Raw genomic sequence first — 17,038 nt, forward strand, 5'->3', positions numbered from 1 at the left:
TTAAATTGGCTTGATGGGCACTTCTTGCGTACCATCCGGCCAGCTGGTATTCTGTCTGTAACAGACAAAATACCAGCTACCTGCTTCTTCCCAAAATAGTTTTTGCATAATTTGGAGGTGTGCTTTGGGTCATTGTCCTGTTTGAAGAGGAAGTTGGTTCCAATCAAGTGATGTTCACAAAGTATGGTATGGCATTGTAAAATTGAGTGATAGCCTTCCATATTCAAAATCCCTTTTACCTTGTACAAATCTCTGACTTTACCAGCACCAAAGCAGCCCCAGACATCACATTACCTCCATCATCCTGGACAGATGGCATCAGACACTCTTCCAGCATCTTTTCACTTGATCTGTGTTTCTCAAACTTCAATTCGTCTGTCCTTAACACTTTTTTCCATTCTTCACCTGTCCAATTTCTGTGTTCTTTTGCCCCTATTAATCTTTTATTTTTATTGGCCAATCTCAGATGTGACATTTTCTTTGCCACCCTGCCTAGAAGACCAGCATACCGGGGTTGCCTCTTCACTTTAGTCGTTGACATTTGCATTTTGTGGGTACCATTTAATGAAGCTGCCAGGTGAGGACCTGTGAGGCATCTATTTCTCAAACTTATCTTCTTGCTTTGTTGTGCATTGGGGCCTATTTCTACCCTGGTTACAGCCTGTTTGTGCTGTTCTCTGAATTGAGTAGTACACACCGTTGTAGGAAATGTTCAATTTCTTTGCAATTTCTCGCATGGAATAACCTTTATTTCGAAGAACAAAAATAGACTGTCGAGTTTCACATGAAAATTCTCTTTTTAAAGACATTTTGAGAATATAAATGAACCCACAAATGTGATGCACCAGATACTGTACTCAACTAGCTCAAAGGAAGGCCAGTTTTATAGCTTCTTTAATGAGCATACCTGTTTTCAGCTATGCTAACATAATTGCACAAGGGTTTTCTAACCATCCATTATTATTCTAATGCGATTAGCAAACACAATGTACCATTAGAACACTGGAGTGATGGTTGCTGGAAATTGGCCTCTTGTCTCTGCACCTTCTCACTCAGCCAGCTATGGATTTACTTCTGCAATGCTGAGGTAACAGGGAGGATATCCAATGTGGGCTGAGCTGCAGAAGGTGTTAATTAATGATTGGTCTCCTGTGTACTCTCATTTGTTGATGATCCTTTTCATACCACTATACCTCAGTAGGGTCAGTATTTGGGTGGGAGACCCCCATAGAATACTAGTACCAGGATTACATCTGTGCACATACAGCAGATGCACGCCAATCACTCTTATCATAGTTTGATTTCTTTACATCCTGTCTACCTGCTATTTACTCAAACTGAGACCAGCACATAATTCATTCCTTCATCGAGTGGCCCCATTACTACGAAGTTCTCCTTGTTGGGGTAGAATAAGACGTGGCTGGATGCTTCCAACTGTAATTTATATTGTGTGAACCAATACGCTGTAAATACACTATTCATAAATTGGGATAATAATCATTTTGCCATTTGTATTAGATAACGTATCTAACTACAGTATAATTGATCCTTTCTTTGCGCCATTATTATTGTTGTAAATAACTCTGGTACTTGTGTAGTTTCACGGTGGCAATTCCCTGCGGATCGCATTGTATGCAAATCGCATGCAATATTTGCATACAATTCGATCCGCGATGCGATTTTAGCACACCCTCACTATCCACATCAGCCCAAAGCGTGGCGAGGGGATGCGGTACGCGTCCTCGCGACCTGTTCATACCCCCACTATCCACGTCGGCATGGAGTTGATTTTATAAACTGTGGCGAGTGAGCCACCGAGACTGAAGCATAGCGAGAGAACACGGATTACTTGACGTGTATTCCACGTCCGTTCGCCACACTTTATAAAATCAACTCCACGCCAACATGGATAGTGGGGATATGAAAAGGTCGATAGGATGCGTACCGTGTCCGCTCTCCACGCTTCTGGCTGACGTGGATAGTAGGGGGTGTGCTAAATCGCATCGGAGATCAAATTGTATGCAAATATTGCATACGATTTGCATGCGATCCACTGGGAAACTACACAAATACCATAACTTTTTTGAATTGGCGTTATTTATATCCATGTGTGAAATTTATATGTTGTTTGTCTATTCTTTTTTTTATTGAGCATATTTATGTTTTATCCATTTATATATATGTAAGACAAGAAGTGGTACCACACAACGCAGTTATTTCTTTTTTGCAACCTTGCAAAATTTTCTAGACAATGTATTTTATTAGTCATGAAAATGTATCTATAGCCTTAAAGTATTAGGTATTGTGACACATGATGTATAAAAGTTTTGGTATTGCTACGCATGAAAGGAGAAACAGCTTAAGCCCTAAAGCCGAGATCTCCAGTAACATCCCCCATCGTCTGTAAATCGTGGAATGTCGTTAGCGAACCCGCCCAGACATTGCTACCGGCTTCATTAAATGAGTATATTCACTTGCCAATGCCAGGTCACATTGCTAAATAGGTCATGCTGGGTAGACATAGTGTAGTATATACCTGAAATAATGCTCATTAAACAATCGGGATTCACTTTAACAATATATTGACTATTGTCAGGGGATATGACAGAACAATTTATTGAACTGTTGTCAGGGGATATGACAGATGATCTCAGATGTGGTCCTCAAGGCACTCCATAGGTCCAGGTATTGGGTATATCCATGGCTCAGATAGTTAAATTAAATTTGGTGTACACTCGGTGGGCAGACGTCCCTCAGCCGCACACACCGTATGTGGAGGATTGCCGGACGGCAGGGGCGTACTCTCTCTGATCCAGGAGAGGTAACATATGCGGATCTCATCTCCATTACAGGAGACTATCAAATCACTTGCACTTTTTTTTGCACTAATTTTTAAAGAATGTAAATGAGATTTCATATATATATTAGAATTTTAATATATGTGTATGACATTATGTTGCTACATTTAGGATGTATTTATTCATTGTTTATTATTGATTTCATTCATATTTATTCAATAGAATATCAGTCTTGTCTTATTACATCATTACAGCGCAGAGACTTTTAAAATATTTTGCAAATAGAGACCCAACAATTTGGCAACAAACTAAAATATAAAAACAATAGTCAGCAACTAATTTTTGTTGTATATAGAAATATGTATTGATCTAACACTATAAATCATTACATAAAAGTTAAACTATGGTAATCATTATGCTGTTACATTTTAACTGTCTTACAGGACGATTGCACAACGTCTTCTAATATTAAGTCCAAAACCTGCTTAGAGGGACGTTGTTCTCTGATCCAGCCAAGTCGTCATTTCTTCTTACACCTGGAGGATAACCAAAGCCACTTTATTTTCTGGATAGAAGAAACATTCAACAACTAATTTGTTTCTTATCTCGAACATGATGAGTCTCATAGGAGAGAGACCACATGTGTGCTCTGAGTGTGACAAAGGCTTTACATATAAATCACAGCTTCTCATACATCAGAGGATTCACACAGGAGTGAAGCCATATACATGTTCAGAATGCAGTAAATGTTTTTCCCAGAGGTCACAGCTTGTCCGACATCAGAGGAGTCACACAGGAGAGAAACCATATAAATGTTCTGAATGCAGCAAATGTTTTTCCCGTAAGTCACATCTTGTTGTACATCAGAGGATTCACACAGGAGAGAAACCATATAAATGTTCTGAATGCAGCAAATGTTTTTCCCAAAAGTCAGATCTTGTCAAACATCAGAGGAGTCACACAGGAGAGAAGCCATATAAATGTTCTGAATGCATCAAATGTTTTTCCCAAAAGTCAGATCTTGTCCTACATCAGAGGAGTCACACAGGAGAGAAGCCATATAAATGTTCTGAATGCAGCAAATGTTTTTCCCAAAAGTCACATCTTGTCAGTCATCAGAGGAGTCACACAGGAGAGAAGCCATATAAATGTTCTGAATGCAGCAAATGTTTTTCCCAGAAGTCAGCTCTTGTCCTACATCAAAGGAGTCACACAGGAGAGAAACCATATAAATGTTCTGACTGCAGCAAATGTTTTTCCCAGAAGTCAGCTCTTGTCCTACATCAGAGAAGTCACACAGGAGAGAAACCATATAAATGTTCTGAATGCATCAAATGTTTTTCCCAAAAGTCAGATCTTGTCCTACATCAGAGGAGTCACACAGGAGAGAAACCATATAAATGTTCTGAATGCCGCAAATGTTTTTCCCAGAAGCCACATCTTGTCCTACATCAGAGGATTCACACAGGAGAGAAGCCATATAAATGCACTGAATGCAGCAAATGTTTTTCCCAGAAGTCAGCTCTTGTCCTACATCAGAGGAGTCACACAGGAGAGAAACCATATAAATGTTCTGAATGCCGCAAATGTTTTTCCCAGAAGTCACAGCTTGTCAGTCATCAGAGGAGTCACACAGGAGAGAAACCATATAAATGTTCTGAATGCCGCAAATGTTTTTCTCAGAAGTCACATCTTGTCAGTCATCAGATGAGTCACACAGGAGAGAAGCCATATAAATGTACTTAATGCAGAAAATGCTTTTTCCATAGGCCTCAGCTTGTTACACATCAAACAAGCTGTTTGATGTGTATTTCTGAAACGCAGAATGTGAACTGTTTGCGTAATGCTGTGGTGAATGTGTATTGTGACTGGACAAATGGGAACATTGTGACTAACTGACTTGGAAACTGATAATCACTACGTGCATTGATCTGAAAGATGAACGTTGGCTAGGAAGATGCGTGAGGGCTGACACACTACAGAGGAGCAGCTCACAATACAATGAACCTGGGGGCTACAAGACTATTACGTGAGCAATGCTGCGTATGGGGCTCCAAACAGATGGTCTATGCACCAATGTGAAAGAAAGTGCATTGGTGTTCAGTTTGCTCAGCAGTATTGGAATTGGACCTCTGCTGATTGGGAATGTTTTCATAGCATCCTCTGGGCCCAGCCATCCACATGGACAGCACTCAACCGATTTGGTTATGTATACATCTTTGAAGATCACATACATCAATATATACAGGGGCGGATGGGATCTTCCAGCAAGATAATGTGATATCACACAGCTAGAAATGTCTGACAGTGGTTGGATGATCATGTCCAAGACTTGGAAGTACTCCCCCAGACCCCTAATGCTCTGGCCTCGAACCCAGTTGAGCATCTGTGGGACGCCCTTGATCAGTGTTCGTCCTATGGTTTCTCCGTCATGGACCCTCCAGCAGCTGTGGGATGTACTGCAGTCAGCATGGCTCCAGATAGCTGTACCCAAGCTACCAGCAACCTTATGGAGTCAATTCCATCCCTAGCTGCTGCCTGTACTGCACTCTGCAGTAACTCTGGCTATTAGCTGGTGGTCATAGTAATGTTATTGTGTAGAAACCTGTTTGTAAAGCAGGAAGAGTTTTCTTCTTACTACAGATACAATAATTATTTATCACGCGAGCAGTCCCTCTCAGAGCCTGAATGCTGCACGTGTTTCATTAGTAAGTTAGCCTGTATCCCGCTCAAATGGGATTTGTTAAACATTGTCACTGTGTACATAACATATGAACGCTTCTTGCTGCCATGATCAAAATGCATCAAAATTGTGAAACTAATAATATAGTCCTTAGTTGTGATGCAGATAAAGCGTCCATAGTTGTGTAATCCCACCTCCATCGACTATTCCAGCTTCAAGGCTTTGGCCCCAAAATCATCCATATTTTTCATGCTCTATATCAAACCCCTCAAGCATATATAACTATCAATTCCTTGTAGTGTTCCCTCCAGCATCCCAGGAGGGCAGGGTGCTGGAGGAAAATGGGCACTTTGAACACGGCGGGGAAGGCCCGCCAACCTCACAAATGTGGGTGGACCCGCCAACAGCACGAATGTGGGTGGGCCAACCCGCCAAAGTGTCTTGCAGAAGTCAGCAACGGGCAGACAGGCTAGGTTGTTTTAGCAGGGCGCCGTGAAACGGGCAGGGCGCGTTTTGCTAAAACAGCCTAGCGTGAACACTACCTTGAATACTTATTCCTTCAATTTATTCAGAGGTATGAGACAAGGTTGCACAGCTTTTAATTTGATTTAGCTTTGATTGACCCCCTTAGATGTTTTTCGAAGGAACATAAATGGCAAGTTATCAAAATAGCTCATTTGGTAATAAAGTTGGGATTTTCAGATTTATTTTCTTTATTTTCATAAGCCTAAAGAAGCGATACTCCGATTACTCTCTGAATTAAATCATTTTGAAATTATATCAAGTTTTAAGATAAATTATTCTAAGACATACATTACATTTCTCAATGGAAACAAAAACTGGGGACATCCTTCCCATTTCGGTGAGTTATGGATAATTGTCTTACTTAATTGGGCATCCGAATCCCTGACCACCTTAAAAAATTGTATATGTAAAATGTAATGATTCTCTATTTTGGGGGAAATGTTTTGACCTCCATAATGGGCTAATTTGCCGCTATCTTATATCGGTCATTGCCATCTCTATCCTGTGGTATGTTTTCCATGCATTTTGAATGTCCTACAGATGTTGCCGATTATTCCACCAAAGAGAGCAACAACTAAACAAACAATTGTCCAAGTTAATTTGGACAGGGAAAAACCCATGGGTATCCCTGCTTAAAATTAAACAGACTAAAGAACTTGGTGGTCTGGGCCTAACATATCTTCACTCATACGCATTAGAGGCTAACTATAGAATTACTTCAGAGTGGATAACAGGGAAAGGGGTATTTACTGTACAAACTTTAGAACAGTGTTTTGTACCAAATCAGACCTTGGTCTCCCTTTTCCAAAGCTGTAGTCATAGAGATTTTACTACATTACACATGTAATACACTTATTTAAGGTGTTTTCTGTCCTTTTATAGTGTGGCCATGATCAGGGGTGTTCAGAGGTCTGCTGCTCCTCCCGCAGCCGCACCTCCACACCCTGCTGCCACACCTCTGCACCTCCACTGCCAGCAGACAAAGAGAGAGGCCAACTGCGGCTGGAGATTTGAAATGAATAGGGTGGCAGCTGATTGGCTGAAAGCTCTTAGCCAATCAGTGGCGTACCATATTCATTTCAAATCTCCTGCCCACTGCTTCCTGCGACAGGGGGCGTGTCGGTGTTAACCTGCTCGCTAGGCTCCGAATGACCGCAGCCTTGCGAGCAAGTCTCAATACCCATAATGAGCCTCACCATGACAGTTACCCACCTCCCAATGGTACACACTTACCCTCTGAGACGCAATTACCCCCTTCCCATAGTACACAGTTACCCACCCTCCCCTGAGACGCAATTACCCCCTTCCCATAGTACACCGTTAAATCCCCTTCCACGTATTCCAGTTTCCTCCCTCCACAGCCATGGTGCAGTTATACATTTTACATGGAGACTCACAAAGCCCTGGTGGTCTGAACCTCTGCTTTACACTGCTCATGGCTCCAGGGGAAGCTTGGGGTTTCAGGGGGCAGTATATCATCTTCCAGCACCTGCTGTCTATGCCAGTGCCGCAGCTCCCCCTGCCTCCTCCAGCCACCCAGTGATCACAGCGCTGGCTATGTGTAACCGGCGGCTGGGAACTTCTGCCCGGTGGCTGGGAAGAGACTTTCCCCGGCCACTGTGTCCCCAGACAGCATCTAGCTCCCACAGCGGACGTCCCTTCTTCCCAGCCGCAATTGCAGAGGAATACACACCTCCGGTACTCCTAGGCAAGCGTTGCTGCGGCCATTCAGTAAGTGCTAAAGGGGGCAGATTAAATCTGCGCCTGGTACCTAGGGGCCTCTCTGACCCTCGAGGTCCGTCACAGGTGTCCCCTTTGACCCCCCATGTCGCCGGACCGGTATGGAACATTGTATGTGGAACATTTATATATAGTGTTAAATCAAATACTTAATTGTTATAATCTATAGTACATGTGATCCACTTAAGACCTTTAAGTTCAGCACCTCGTGATACATATGGCTGATGCATGGTGACAATTTTGTTGCAATATCCTACATCAACTTTCCCTACTTGTATGGGACTTCCTGGTCTTAGAAGTGTGTACTATGCATTCCTAAATTTGCACAAATCTGAGGATCAACCGGTTTCATCTCACTTATGATCTTGTTGAATCAAAATAATGACAGATTATATAAATCACAATCCTTTAAATCAACAAAATTTTCTAACGTAAATATTTCCTTATAAGAAACAAACAGATGGAGCCACTCTAGTTCATGCAGAGCACTCGCTAGATTTCAATGGCTGGCGAACACTGGTGGAGGGCGGGCCGGCAGATGTCTCACTCGCTCGCGCATCCCATTGCCAAGAATGGGGCACGCGAGCTTCTCGTGCACGTCCCCTATTTTGGCATGGGGCGGCGATTGGCGATTATCGCGCTGGGAGCCGCTCTAAGGAGAGCGTCGCCATCTGTACGGTGACATTTGCATATTTTTCTCATCAGTGGTGCAAACCTATCACTCGCATTTAATACCTGTCTCAGTGCATGATATTTTTGAATTGGATTTTCTTTTGAGAAATTGACCACGTTCTCCATACACCAGAGTGTTCACCTTTTCTATGGTGTTTTAGTTCCATAATCACAAATACATATATCAAGGGGTGATCTTATAGACATCATCAAGTGCTCTTATTGACCAGCTTAGGAGGGAGGAAGCAAATGGATTAAAAAAAAAACCCTCTCCAAAATAGCTACATATAACAATAAACACCCCGTAATATTAATATAGGCAGCCAGAGCATTTACAGCAATACCATATATAGCAGGAGCATCAATAGCTACAGCATGCATACATATAGGGACATTTTCTTGTTTCCAGTAATAATACAGACAGTAGTATTGCATTGTATCGGTGGGTGTGCAGGAGGAACAAGCAACATTCAGAGTATTATATAGAGACATGTATATCAAACATACATAGTCCCATACACAAAAAGCAGGATGTTTTTGGGACACATCACTCCAGGAGAAAGAGAAATATATAGCAATCAGATACCCGGAGGCATCATCCGGGTCTGCAGGAGTGGATGAATAAAAAGACATACGTATATAGAGATGTATTGTATAGGATTCAATGCACTCCCCTATCCTGCAACACCGAATAGAGAATCACCACTGTCCAAGTGCAAATAAATATAGATATCCCCAAATAAACCATATTAATGGAACACAAGAAAAACTCAACCAAAACCCAAAACAAACCCCCCAATAAGCCCCCACCCTGTATGTCCCACCCCCAACCTGGGAATAACTGGAGCCCTAAACCTAACAACCTACCCACTAAAACCCACTAAACTACTCTAACTAACCTAGAAAAGCCCTCGAGCCCTCCCTCCCCTGAATCCCAGCATGTAGGGGATATTCGATAACGATGGTTTGAGCAGGATAAATCGAGGGCTATTTAGAATGGAGGGGGCAAATAACTGGATAGACCCTATCTTTTCCACATCAAACAAGTATAGAGAATCTTCTGGCTATATTATCAGACCAATATATAGCATACAGAGAACGGAATATATAGCAGGGTGTGAGCGATATTTCCAACAGCAATTTTGAGATAAATCTTGAAGTCCTCAGGCCTCAGCGTCCAAGAACGATAGGAAGGGGCAGACAGTCATAGCCAATAACATTTGGATGTAACAAGAGGGTCCAGAACATTTGTTCCAGCAGTGTGTAAAACACATAAGCTGCATCTGGAGCATACCAAGGGTGTACGGATAAACCACAGCATTAAGGAGAAAGTCAGGTGCAAAAGGATAAGGGATCACCGGTTTAGACAGGACCGTAGCAGATTTAGGAGGCACAGGTACCTCATGAACATCAAGCATAGGCTCATCCCCTTCAGCTTCACTGCCCAGCTGCAACACAGGTGTATTCAAGAGATATAGGGTATTCCTTTTGAGATCAGCAGTGTCCAGCAACTAAGTCTCTATTGGGGGTACTAGTAAGTCAGACTCAGAGGGTGGTATTCAATGTGAATACCGGTGACGTGCAGCGAATCCTGTTTAGGATTCGCTGCACATTCGCCACTGCTCGCTGCGTTCCGGAGCCTCGCCGGCTCCGGTATTCAACGAGTCAAATTTGAGCTCCTGCGGCGGATGCCGCAGGGAGCCTGAGGACGGTGGCAGGCAGGGGAGATGGAAGTCTCCCTGCCTGCCCCAGAACGTTTGTGGGGGGGAGGTGGGCTCCCCGGGAGCCAGGCAGCACAGGCTGCCCCCCGGGGGTGCCAGCAGGGGACCGGGTATATTCACTACACCCGATCATGCATATGTAATGATCGGGTGAGGTGAATATATGAATATCTAATGAGCATCTCGGCTCCGGCCCCCTGCTGGCTGGTCTGTGTAAAAAAAAGAAATATATATATTTTTTTTAATTAAATATATATTCATGTGCTGTAAGTAAGTAAAAGTAAGTAAAAATAGCATGCCCCTCCTCAGAATAAAATTCAGATTTTTTGACACCAATTGTAAAAAACAAAACACAACTTTTAAAAGTTCACCTTCCACTTCACCATAAAAAGATAGCGATTGCTACTCGGTGAATCATGGAGAAAAAAAACCTTGAAATGTATTCGCCATCTGGTCATTGAATAGGGTGATTCACCGTTTTAGTCAGAAATTCGCCTTTCAGCACAAAATCGCCATAAAAACCTGGCGAATCAGCCTCATTGAATACCGCCCAGAGTGTGTGGAGGTAGTAGTTGCTTCAGGAAAAGCAGCAAGGATCCTCCAATCATCCAATCTTCAATCCAATCTTCCAATCCTCAATACGGTCATCCAATCTTCAACCAATCATCTAATCTTCAATTATCCAATCCAATCCTTTTCATTTATTCTTCAACCCTTCAAGCAATATTACAATATTCTTTCAAGTACCAAGCATCATCATATTCTACAATAACATATTGGACTATTGACTTTATATTTGCATAATCTACAGTATTTAGGACAAAAGGAGAAAAGGGACTGCTTTGGGGGGAACGCACTGAAAGAATAGAATCATAAAATATAGCTTTTAATTCTTTATTATTAATAATCCCACAATAAACTTGTTTGGGAATGCAGCGAAAAAATAGAGGTTAAAACATATTGGGACATACAAACATATACACACTATGTGCTGAAAAAGGAAGGAAATAAAGTGTTTTTAAAAAATACACTTGAATCCTGTCCGAAAAATGCCTGTTAAGTAATAGCCAGTGATGTAGTGTTATACACAGAGAATTATACCCTTATTTGATGGGTTTTGCTACTATTAATGTGAGAGAATTTCCTTTACTACCACTTGTATAGACAACCCATTAGTAATTAATCATATTTCACAAAGTTGGGTCACAATGATATTTGTTAGAGAAACTGTTTCTGTCTTACACCTTTATTGGTGGACAGTCCCTTGGTGCCACCTACTGGTGGTTAACCATAACAGTTTTCAGTATAGTATTCTACTGTGATCGTCTCATAACTTGTCTTTTGGTGCCACCTACTGGTGGTTGACCAGAATAAGTTAAATTTTATCTCAGACTTATTACAATGGTCTGCTGATTTTGTTGGGGGTCACAAGAGGAGAAAAAAGAAGAATTTTATTGTTTCTCATGTTAACGTGTTTTTAGAGCAAAAACCAAACTTCAAAAAATTAGACAGTATAAGGTTTCACAATGTCTTGGGTTTCTCAGAATGTGTTTGGAGCGCCCAGGTAGATATATTATGCTATAGGATGGGATTTGAATTATCCCCTATTATTCAGTACAATAGCCACAAACACACCTGTAAGGTGGTTTCTACCTGCTTCACCTTTGGTGTTATCTATCAACACCTAGGTAGTCTGGTGGCGCCCTATTAGACTAACATCACAAATATCAACATTTTTAGGCTAACAGGCATATCAGACAGTGGGTATAAGCCAACGCAAGCGTTTCGCTGACTTTAGTTCAGCTTTTTCAAGCCTTTCTAAAATTCTAAATACTGCAATGCCCTTTATTAAGCAATAAAACAGTACCTGTTTCCTAGCACGGCACCCTGTGTTCGAAAAATCGCATCGCATCACATCACATGCGATGCAATGCAAATTTTTAAGTTAATTTATTCACTGCTTTCATGTCTCCAGGCCATCGCATTGCATCACATACGATAAAAATCGCATTCAATGCGATGCAATTTTAAAGTTAATGTATTCACTGCTGTTATTTTCTGCGGTGCTATGCCATGACATTATGTACACAATAATATGATTTCCCAAAAATCAAAAATAGGTTTAACGCACCCCCCCCCCCCACTATCCACGCCACCCCAAAGCGTGGCGAGCGGCGGCGGAACACGCCCTCAGACTTTTTCATTACCCCACTATCCATGCCGGCATGGAGTTGACTTTATTTAGTGTGGCGAGCCACCGAGCCCGAAGCGTGGCGAGTGGACGCGGAATACATGTAAAGTAATCCGCGTCCCCTCGTGGGGCTCGCTGCGCTCACTTCGGGCTCGGTGGCTCGCTGTGCTTGCCACACTATATGAAATCAACTCCACGCTGACGTGGATAGTGGGGTAATGAAAATGTCGGATGCGTTCCGCCGCCCCTCGTGGGGCTCGCTGCGCTTGCTGTCCAGGGGCTGTCACCGGCGTCCACTAGCCAGGGACCCCGTCCAAGGCTGACCAGCCACGGTGCGGCCGGGGGACCTTATGTAAAAAGTGTGTCCCCCGGCTGTGGCATGACACTGCGGGCTGTTGGAGCCCGGTGCTGGTTTCAAAATACGGGGGACCCCTAAGCTTTTTTTGTCCCCCGTGGCTGGTTATGTACAGGAGGCGGGACCTCATGCCGTTTTTTTTATTTTTTTATAACTTTTACACATATTTTACCAAAGAGCCATACACAGATCTCAATGATCTGTGCATGGTTCTGTGAAATTCGCCAGTCAGAATCAGGTCTATTTTTTTTGCGATGTTTAGACCATATTTTTGGGTGATTTCCAAATTCGCATCTCATTAAATATGCGAATTGTATATTTTTCAATGGGAAAACATCTGGATGCGAGTTCCGGAGATAATAAAAATCGCACTTTCAGAAAGTGCGATTTCGCGGCAAATACCACATTTTTTGCAGATTTTCGCATCTCATTAATTATGCGAATTCGGGGAAAAGTGCAAAAACGGCCGTTTTTGCAATAAAAATCGCCAAAATATAGAAATCGATCCCTATAAAATGACACCCTCTGTGTCTACTCACAAAATAGAGTCTTATAGGTGATTTTTAAACTGCATTGTTATCTTTTAAGAAGCAGGAGTCCAATTACCAGGTAGAACTGAGACAAGTGGTAAATGGTTAATTTTCAAATTGGGCCCCAGTAGTGAGTGGCATACTTGCCCCTCCCTACTGGCCCGTGTCTCACTATCCCCTCCCTACTGCGCCGCGTCTCAATATCCCTTCCCTACCACCCCATGTCTCACTATTTCCTTCTTCCGCCCAAGTCTCACTATCCCCTCCCTACTGCCCACGTCTCTCTATCCCCTTCCCACATCTCACTTTCCTCTCCCCACTGCCCTGCATCTCTGTATCCCCTCCCGACTGTCCGCATCTCTCTATCCCCTCCCCACCACCCTATATTTCACTTTCCCCTCCCCACTGCCCGCATCTCACTATCCCCTCCCTACTGCATTGCATCTCACTATCCCCACCCTACTGCCCAACATCTCTCTAGCTCCTCCCTACTGGCCCAGCGTCTGTTTTTCCCCTACCTACCGGCCTGCATCTCACTATCCCCTCCCTACCACCCCACATCTCTCTATCCCCACCACACCGCATCTCACTATCCCCTACTGCCTGGTGCCACTGCCTGTGATCCCTCCCCGTCACCACTCAAGGAAGCTTGGGACAGCTCAAGGGTACGGCGCTCGGGCAAATGTTTGCTCGGACTGCACGAATGCACAAGCAATGTGTGGGTGGTGGTGCTGAGTGAGGGGTATTGTAGAAGAGTAGCGTGTGGGGGTTGTTGCCGGGTGAGGGGTAGTGTAGTAGAGCAGTGTGGGTGCTGGGTGAGGGGTGGTGTAGGAGAGCAATATGTGGGAAGGGAATGAAGGGTGAGAGGTAGTGTAGGAGAGCATTGTGTGAGGGTGGTGCAGGGTGAGGGGTAGTGTAGAAGAGCAGTGTGGGGGATGCAGGGTGAGAGGTAGTGTAGGAGAGCAGTGTGTGTGAGGGGTGCTGGGTGAGGGGTATTGTAGGAGAGCAGTGTGTGGGGGGTGGTTTTCGGTGAGTGGTAGTGTAGGAGAGCAATGTGTGTGGGTGGTGGGGCTGAGTGAGGGGTATTGTAGGAGAGTAGCATGTGGGGGTTGTTGCTAGGTGAGGGGTAGTGTAAGAGAGCAGTGTGTGTTTATGTTATGGGGTGCTGGGTGAGTGATAGTGTAGGAGAGCAGTGTGTGTGGTGGTGGTTTTATTTTTATTATGTTCATTAGGATTTTCAAGTATCATATGTGTTAACATACAAGTAGACAATACAAACATTTGGGTTACATTAATCACAATTTAGCAGATTTAGTTAAGGCATGTGCATAGGGTGTATCGGATGGACTGAAGGACTTGCCAGCTGGTCGACCAGCGGCCCAGCTGGATATGAACAAAGATATTACCGAGCTTCACCTGGTCCAAGGTCCTTAATTGGGTACAATCATAGTCTGCCGAGGTGAGTATACCCTATATGGTTTCTTCTACCATAGTAATGCGTCCCCAAAAAACTTCAAACGTCACATATGATACTTATTTTCATAACTAAACAAAAGAAGAGTTAGACGAGGGTAGGAGGGGGGAGGTGAGATGGAGAAAGGTTGGGGAAGGATGGAAAAAAGGGGGGGGGTCCAGAGTGACATTTTATCTGACACTCTGTAGCGGAGCTTTCAAGCATAGTTGCACCTCTCATTCAACCTAGTCTTGTAGGTAGAGTGGCTTCAAGGTAGAGTGGCTTCAAATAGGCCCCACCCGTCTATTATAGCTATCAGACGCATTGGACTGTATCATGAGGTTATATTTATCATGACATAAAGCGTGTGAGAAACTGGATCAACTCTGTCACCATAGGTGATTTTTTGACTGTCCAACATTTCAATTATTAGTTTTCTAGCCATTGTCACCAACAAGGTCAGGAAGGGTACCAGTTGTGAGTGTGCTCCCCTCAGTTGCCATAAATCAAAGTTTGCCAGTAACAAAGGAAGGGGATGTATAGAAACATGGATGTCAAAGGTGGTATTAATGTAATTCACAGTTTTATGTGCCCACAAGACCAGACATTATGGAAGAAGGTGGCCGGAAAGTGGCCACACTTCAAGCATCGTCCAGACTCCTCGGGAATGAAGTGTCTCCTTTGGGCTTGGGACATATAGGCTCTAAACACAAATTTTATATGTGTTTCCTGTAAAACAGATGATTGCAATATACGTAACGTCTTATGATAGTGTTTGAATAGCATATCTGCATCACTCAATAAAGGAACGTCTATTGTCCAACGAGATTGTGTCTGTGCTTTTTGTTTATGAGCCGTGGGCAACAGTAGTTCAGCATAGATCATTTTAGTTTTGAATTTGTGGTTTTGGAATTTGGTGATCACTGGGGAGAGTTTATCGCCCACATCATGGCCATCCTGGTTAGGTTGTAATGTATTAGCATAGTGTAGTAATTGAATTATAGGGAATAGACTCTGGGCGGAAAGACCAAAGTTAGTTTGGATCTGTTTACCTGTTAGTAATTTGCCACCCGGGTCAAAAACTTGTGCCGTGAGTCTGAGCCCCTTTTGGAGGAGCTGGCGGAAAGCCGGATTGTTAATCCCCGGGGTAAATAGTGGGTTGCCCCATATGGTAAGCCATTGTGAATTGCGTGGCTTGTGATAGAGGGTATTACATACCGACCACAACGCTTCATATGTGTCTTTAAAGAGTATGTGGGCGTATATTTGTTTCGGGAGTTGGTTCCTTGGGGTGTGGAGAAGAGCTGCGGGAGAGTATGGCAAAAAGGACGCACAATCTAATTCATAGACCGTAAAGCTATTGGATGCCAGAAGCCAATCCATGGCATATCTGGACAGCAATGCTCTGGAATATAAATTTATGTTTGGAAAGCTCAGGCCCCCTTCAGATCTAGGCATCTGAAGTTTGGCCATGGCAATGCGCGGTTTTCCTGACTTCCATAAAAATTTTGAGCAAGTCTGCATTAGGGGTTTTATATCTGAAGATTTTCGCTTAATTGGTAATAGTTGCATAAGATAAGTTAGTTTCGGCATAAGTATAGTCTTTACAACTTCCACTCTGCCCAGTAGAGACAGCGGGAGATCGTTCCACAGCTCAGTTGAGGCCTTAATCTTAGTCATGGCTGGAGAAAAGTTGAGGGAGTAGAGGGAGTTAGTTTTTTTTTGGAATCTGTACTCCTAGATATTTGATATGAGTGTTTTTAATTTGAATGGAGGTCAAATTGGGAGATGAGGGGAAAGATGGGGAGCCGCCACTTAACATGAGCAATTCTGATTTATTTACATTTATTTTATAGCCAGAGAAGCTGCCAAACTGGTCTATAATATCAAATGCGGTGGGTATCGAGTGCTCGGGATGGGAGATGAACAGCAGCATGTCGTCCGCAAACAGGGACACCCGCATGTCCACCCCTCGTATAGAAACGCCCTGATATAACGGCGAGGTTCTCAAGGCTACTGCCAAGGGTTCCAAGGTCAGGGCAAAGAGGAGTGGGGACATGGGGAATCCCTGTCTGATACCTCTCAGGATGGGGAAGGGGTCAGAGATATCTCCATTGCATAGCAATCTGGATGAAGACCCAGAGTATATAACTTGAAGCCAGCCAACAAAGACTGGGGGAAATCCAAAGCGGTGTAAAGTGTGGAATAGGAGGTCCCAATGCACCATGTCGAAGGTCTTCTCTGCGTCCAGGGCAAGTATGGCTTTAGACGTGTTTGACATGGCGCATCGGGAGTCACACACCACTGAAAGCACCCGGCGGATATTTGTAACCGGTTGTCTGCCTGACACGAACCCCGTTTGGTCTTCAT

At 43.5% G+C, this 17,038-nt stretch overlaps 1 protein-coding gene across 1 annotated transcript in view; it reads left to right on the forward strand.

Annotated features, from left to right (window-relative positions):
• The window catches only part of LOC146075894 (uncharacterized), a 41,098-nt gene extending 34,839 nt beyond the window's left edge, over positions 1-6,259 (forward strand). Inside the window, exon 2 of the mRNA XM_083185572.1 lies at positions 3,242-6,259. Within this exon, the coding sequence (XP_083041698.1) occupies positions 3,411-4,544 (1,134 nt within the window). The 5' untranslated portion in view covers positions 3,242-3,410 and the 3' untranslated portion in view covers positions 4,545-6,259. The remainder of the gene's footprint in view (positions 1-3,241) is intronic.
• The last annotated feature ends 10,779 nt before the right edge of the window (positions 6,260-17,038 follow it).

This window comes from Crinia signifera, chromosome 4, assembly GCF_055691185.1.
Source record: "Crinia signifera chromosome 4, ASM5569118v1, whole genome shotgun sequence".
NCBI classification, from domain to species: domain Eukaryota; kingdom Metazoa; phylum Chordata; class Amphibia; order Anura; family Myobatrachidae; genus Crinia; species Crinia signifera.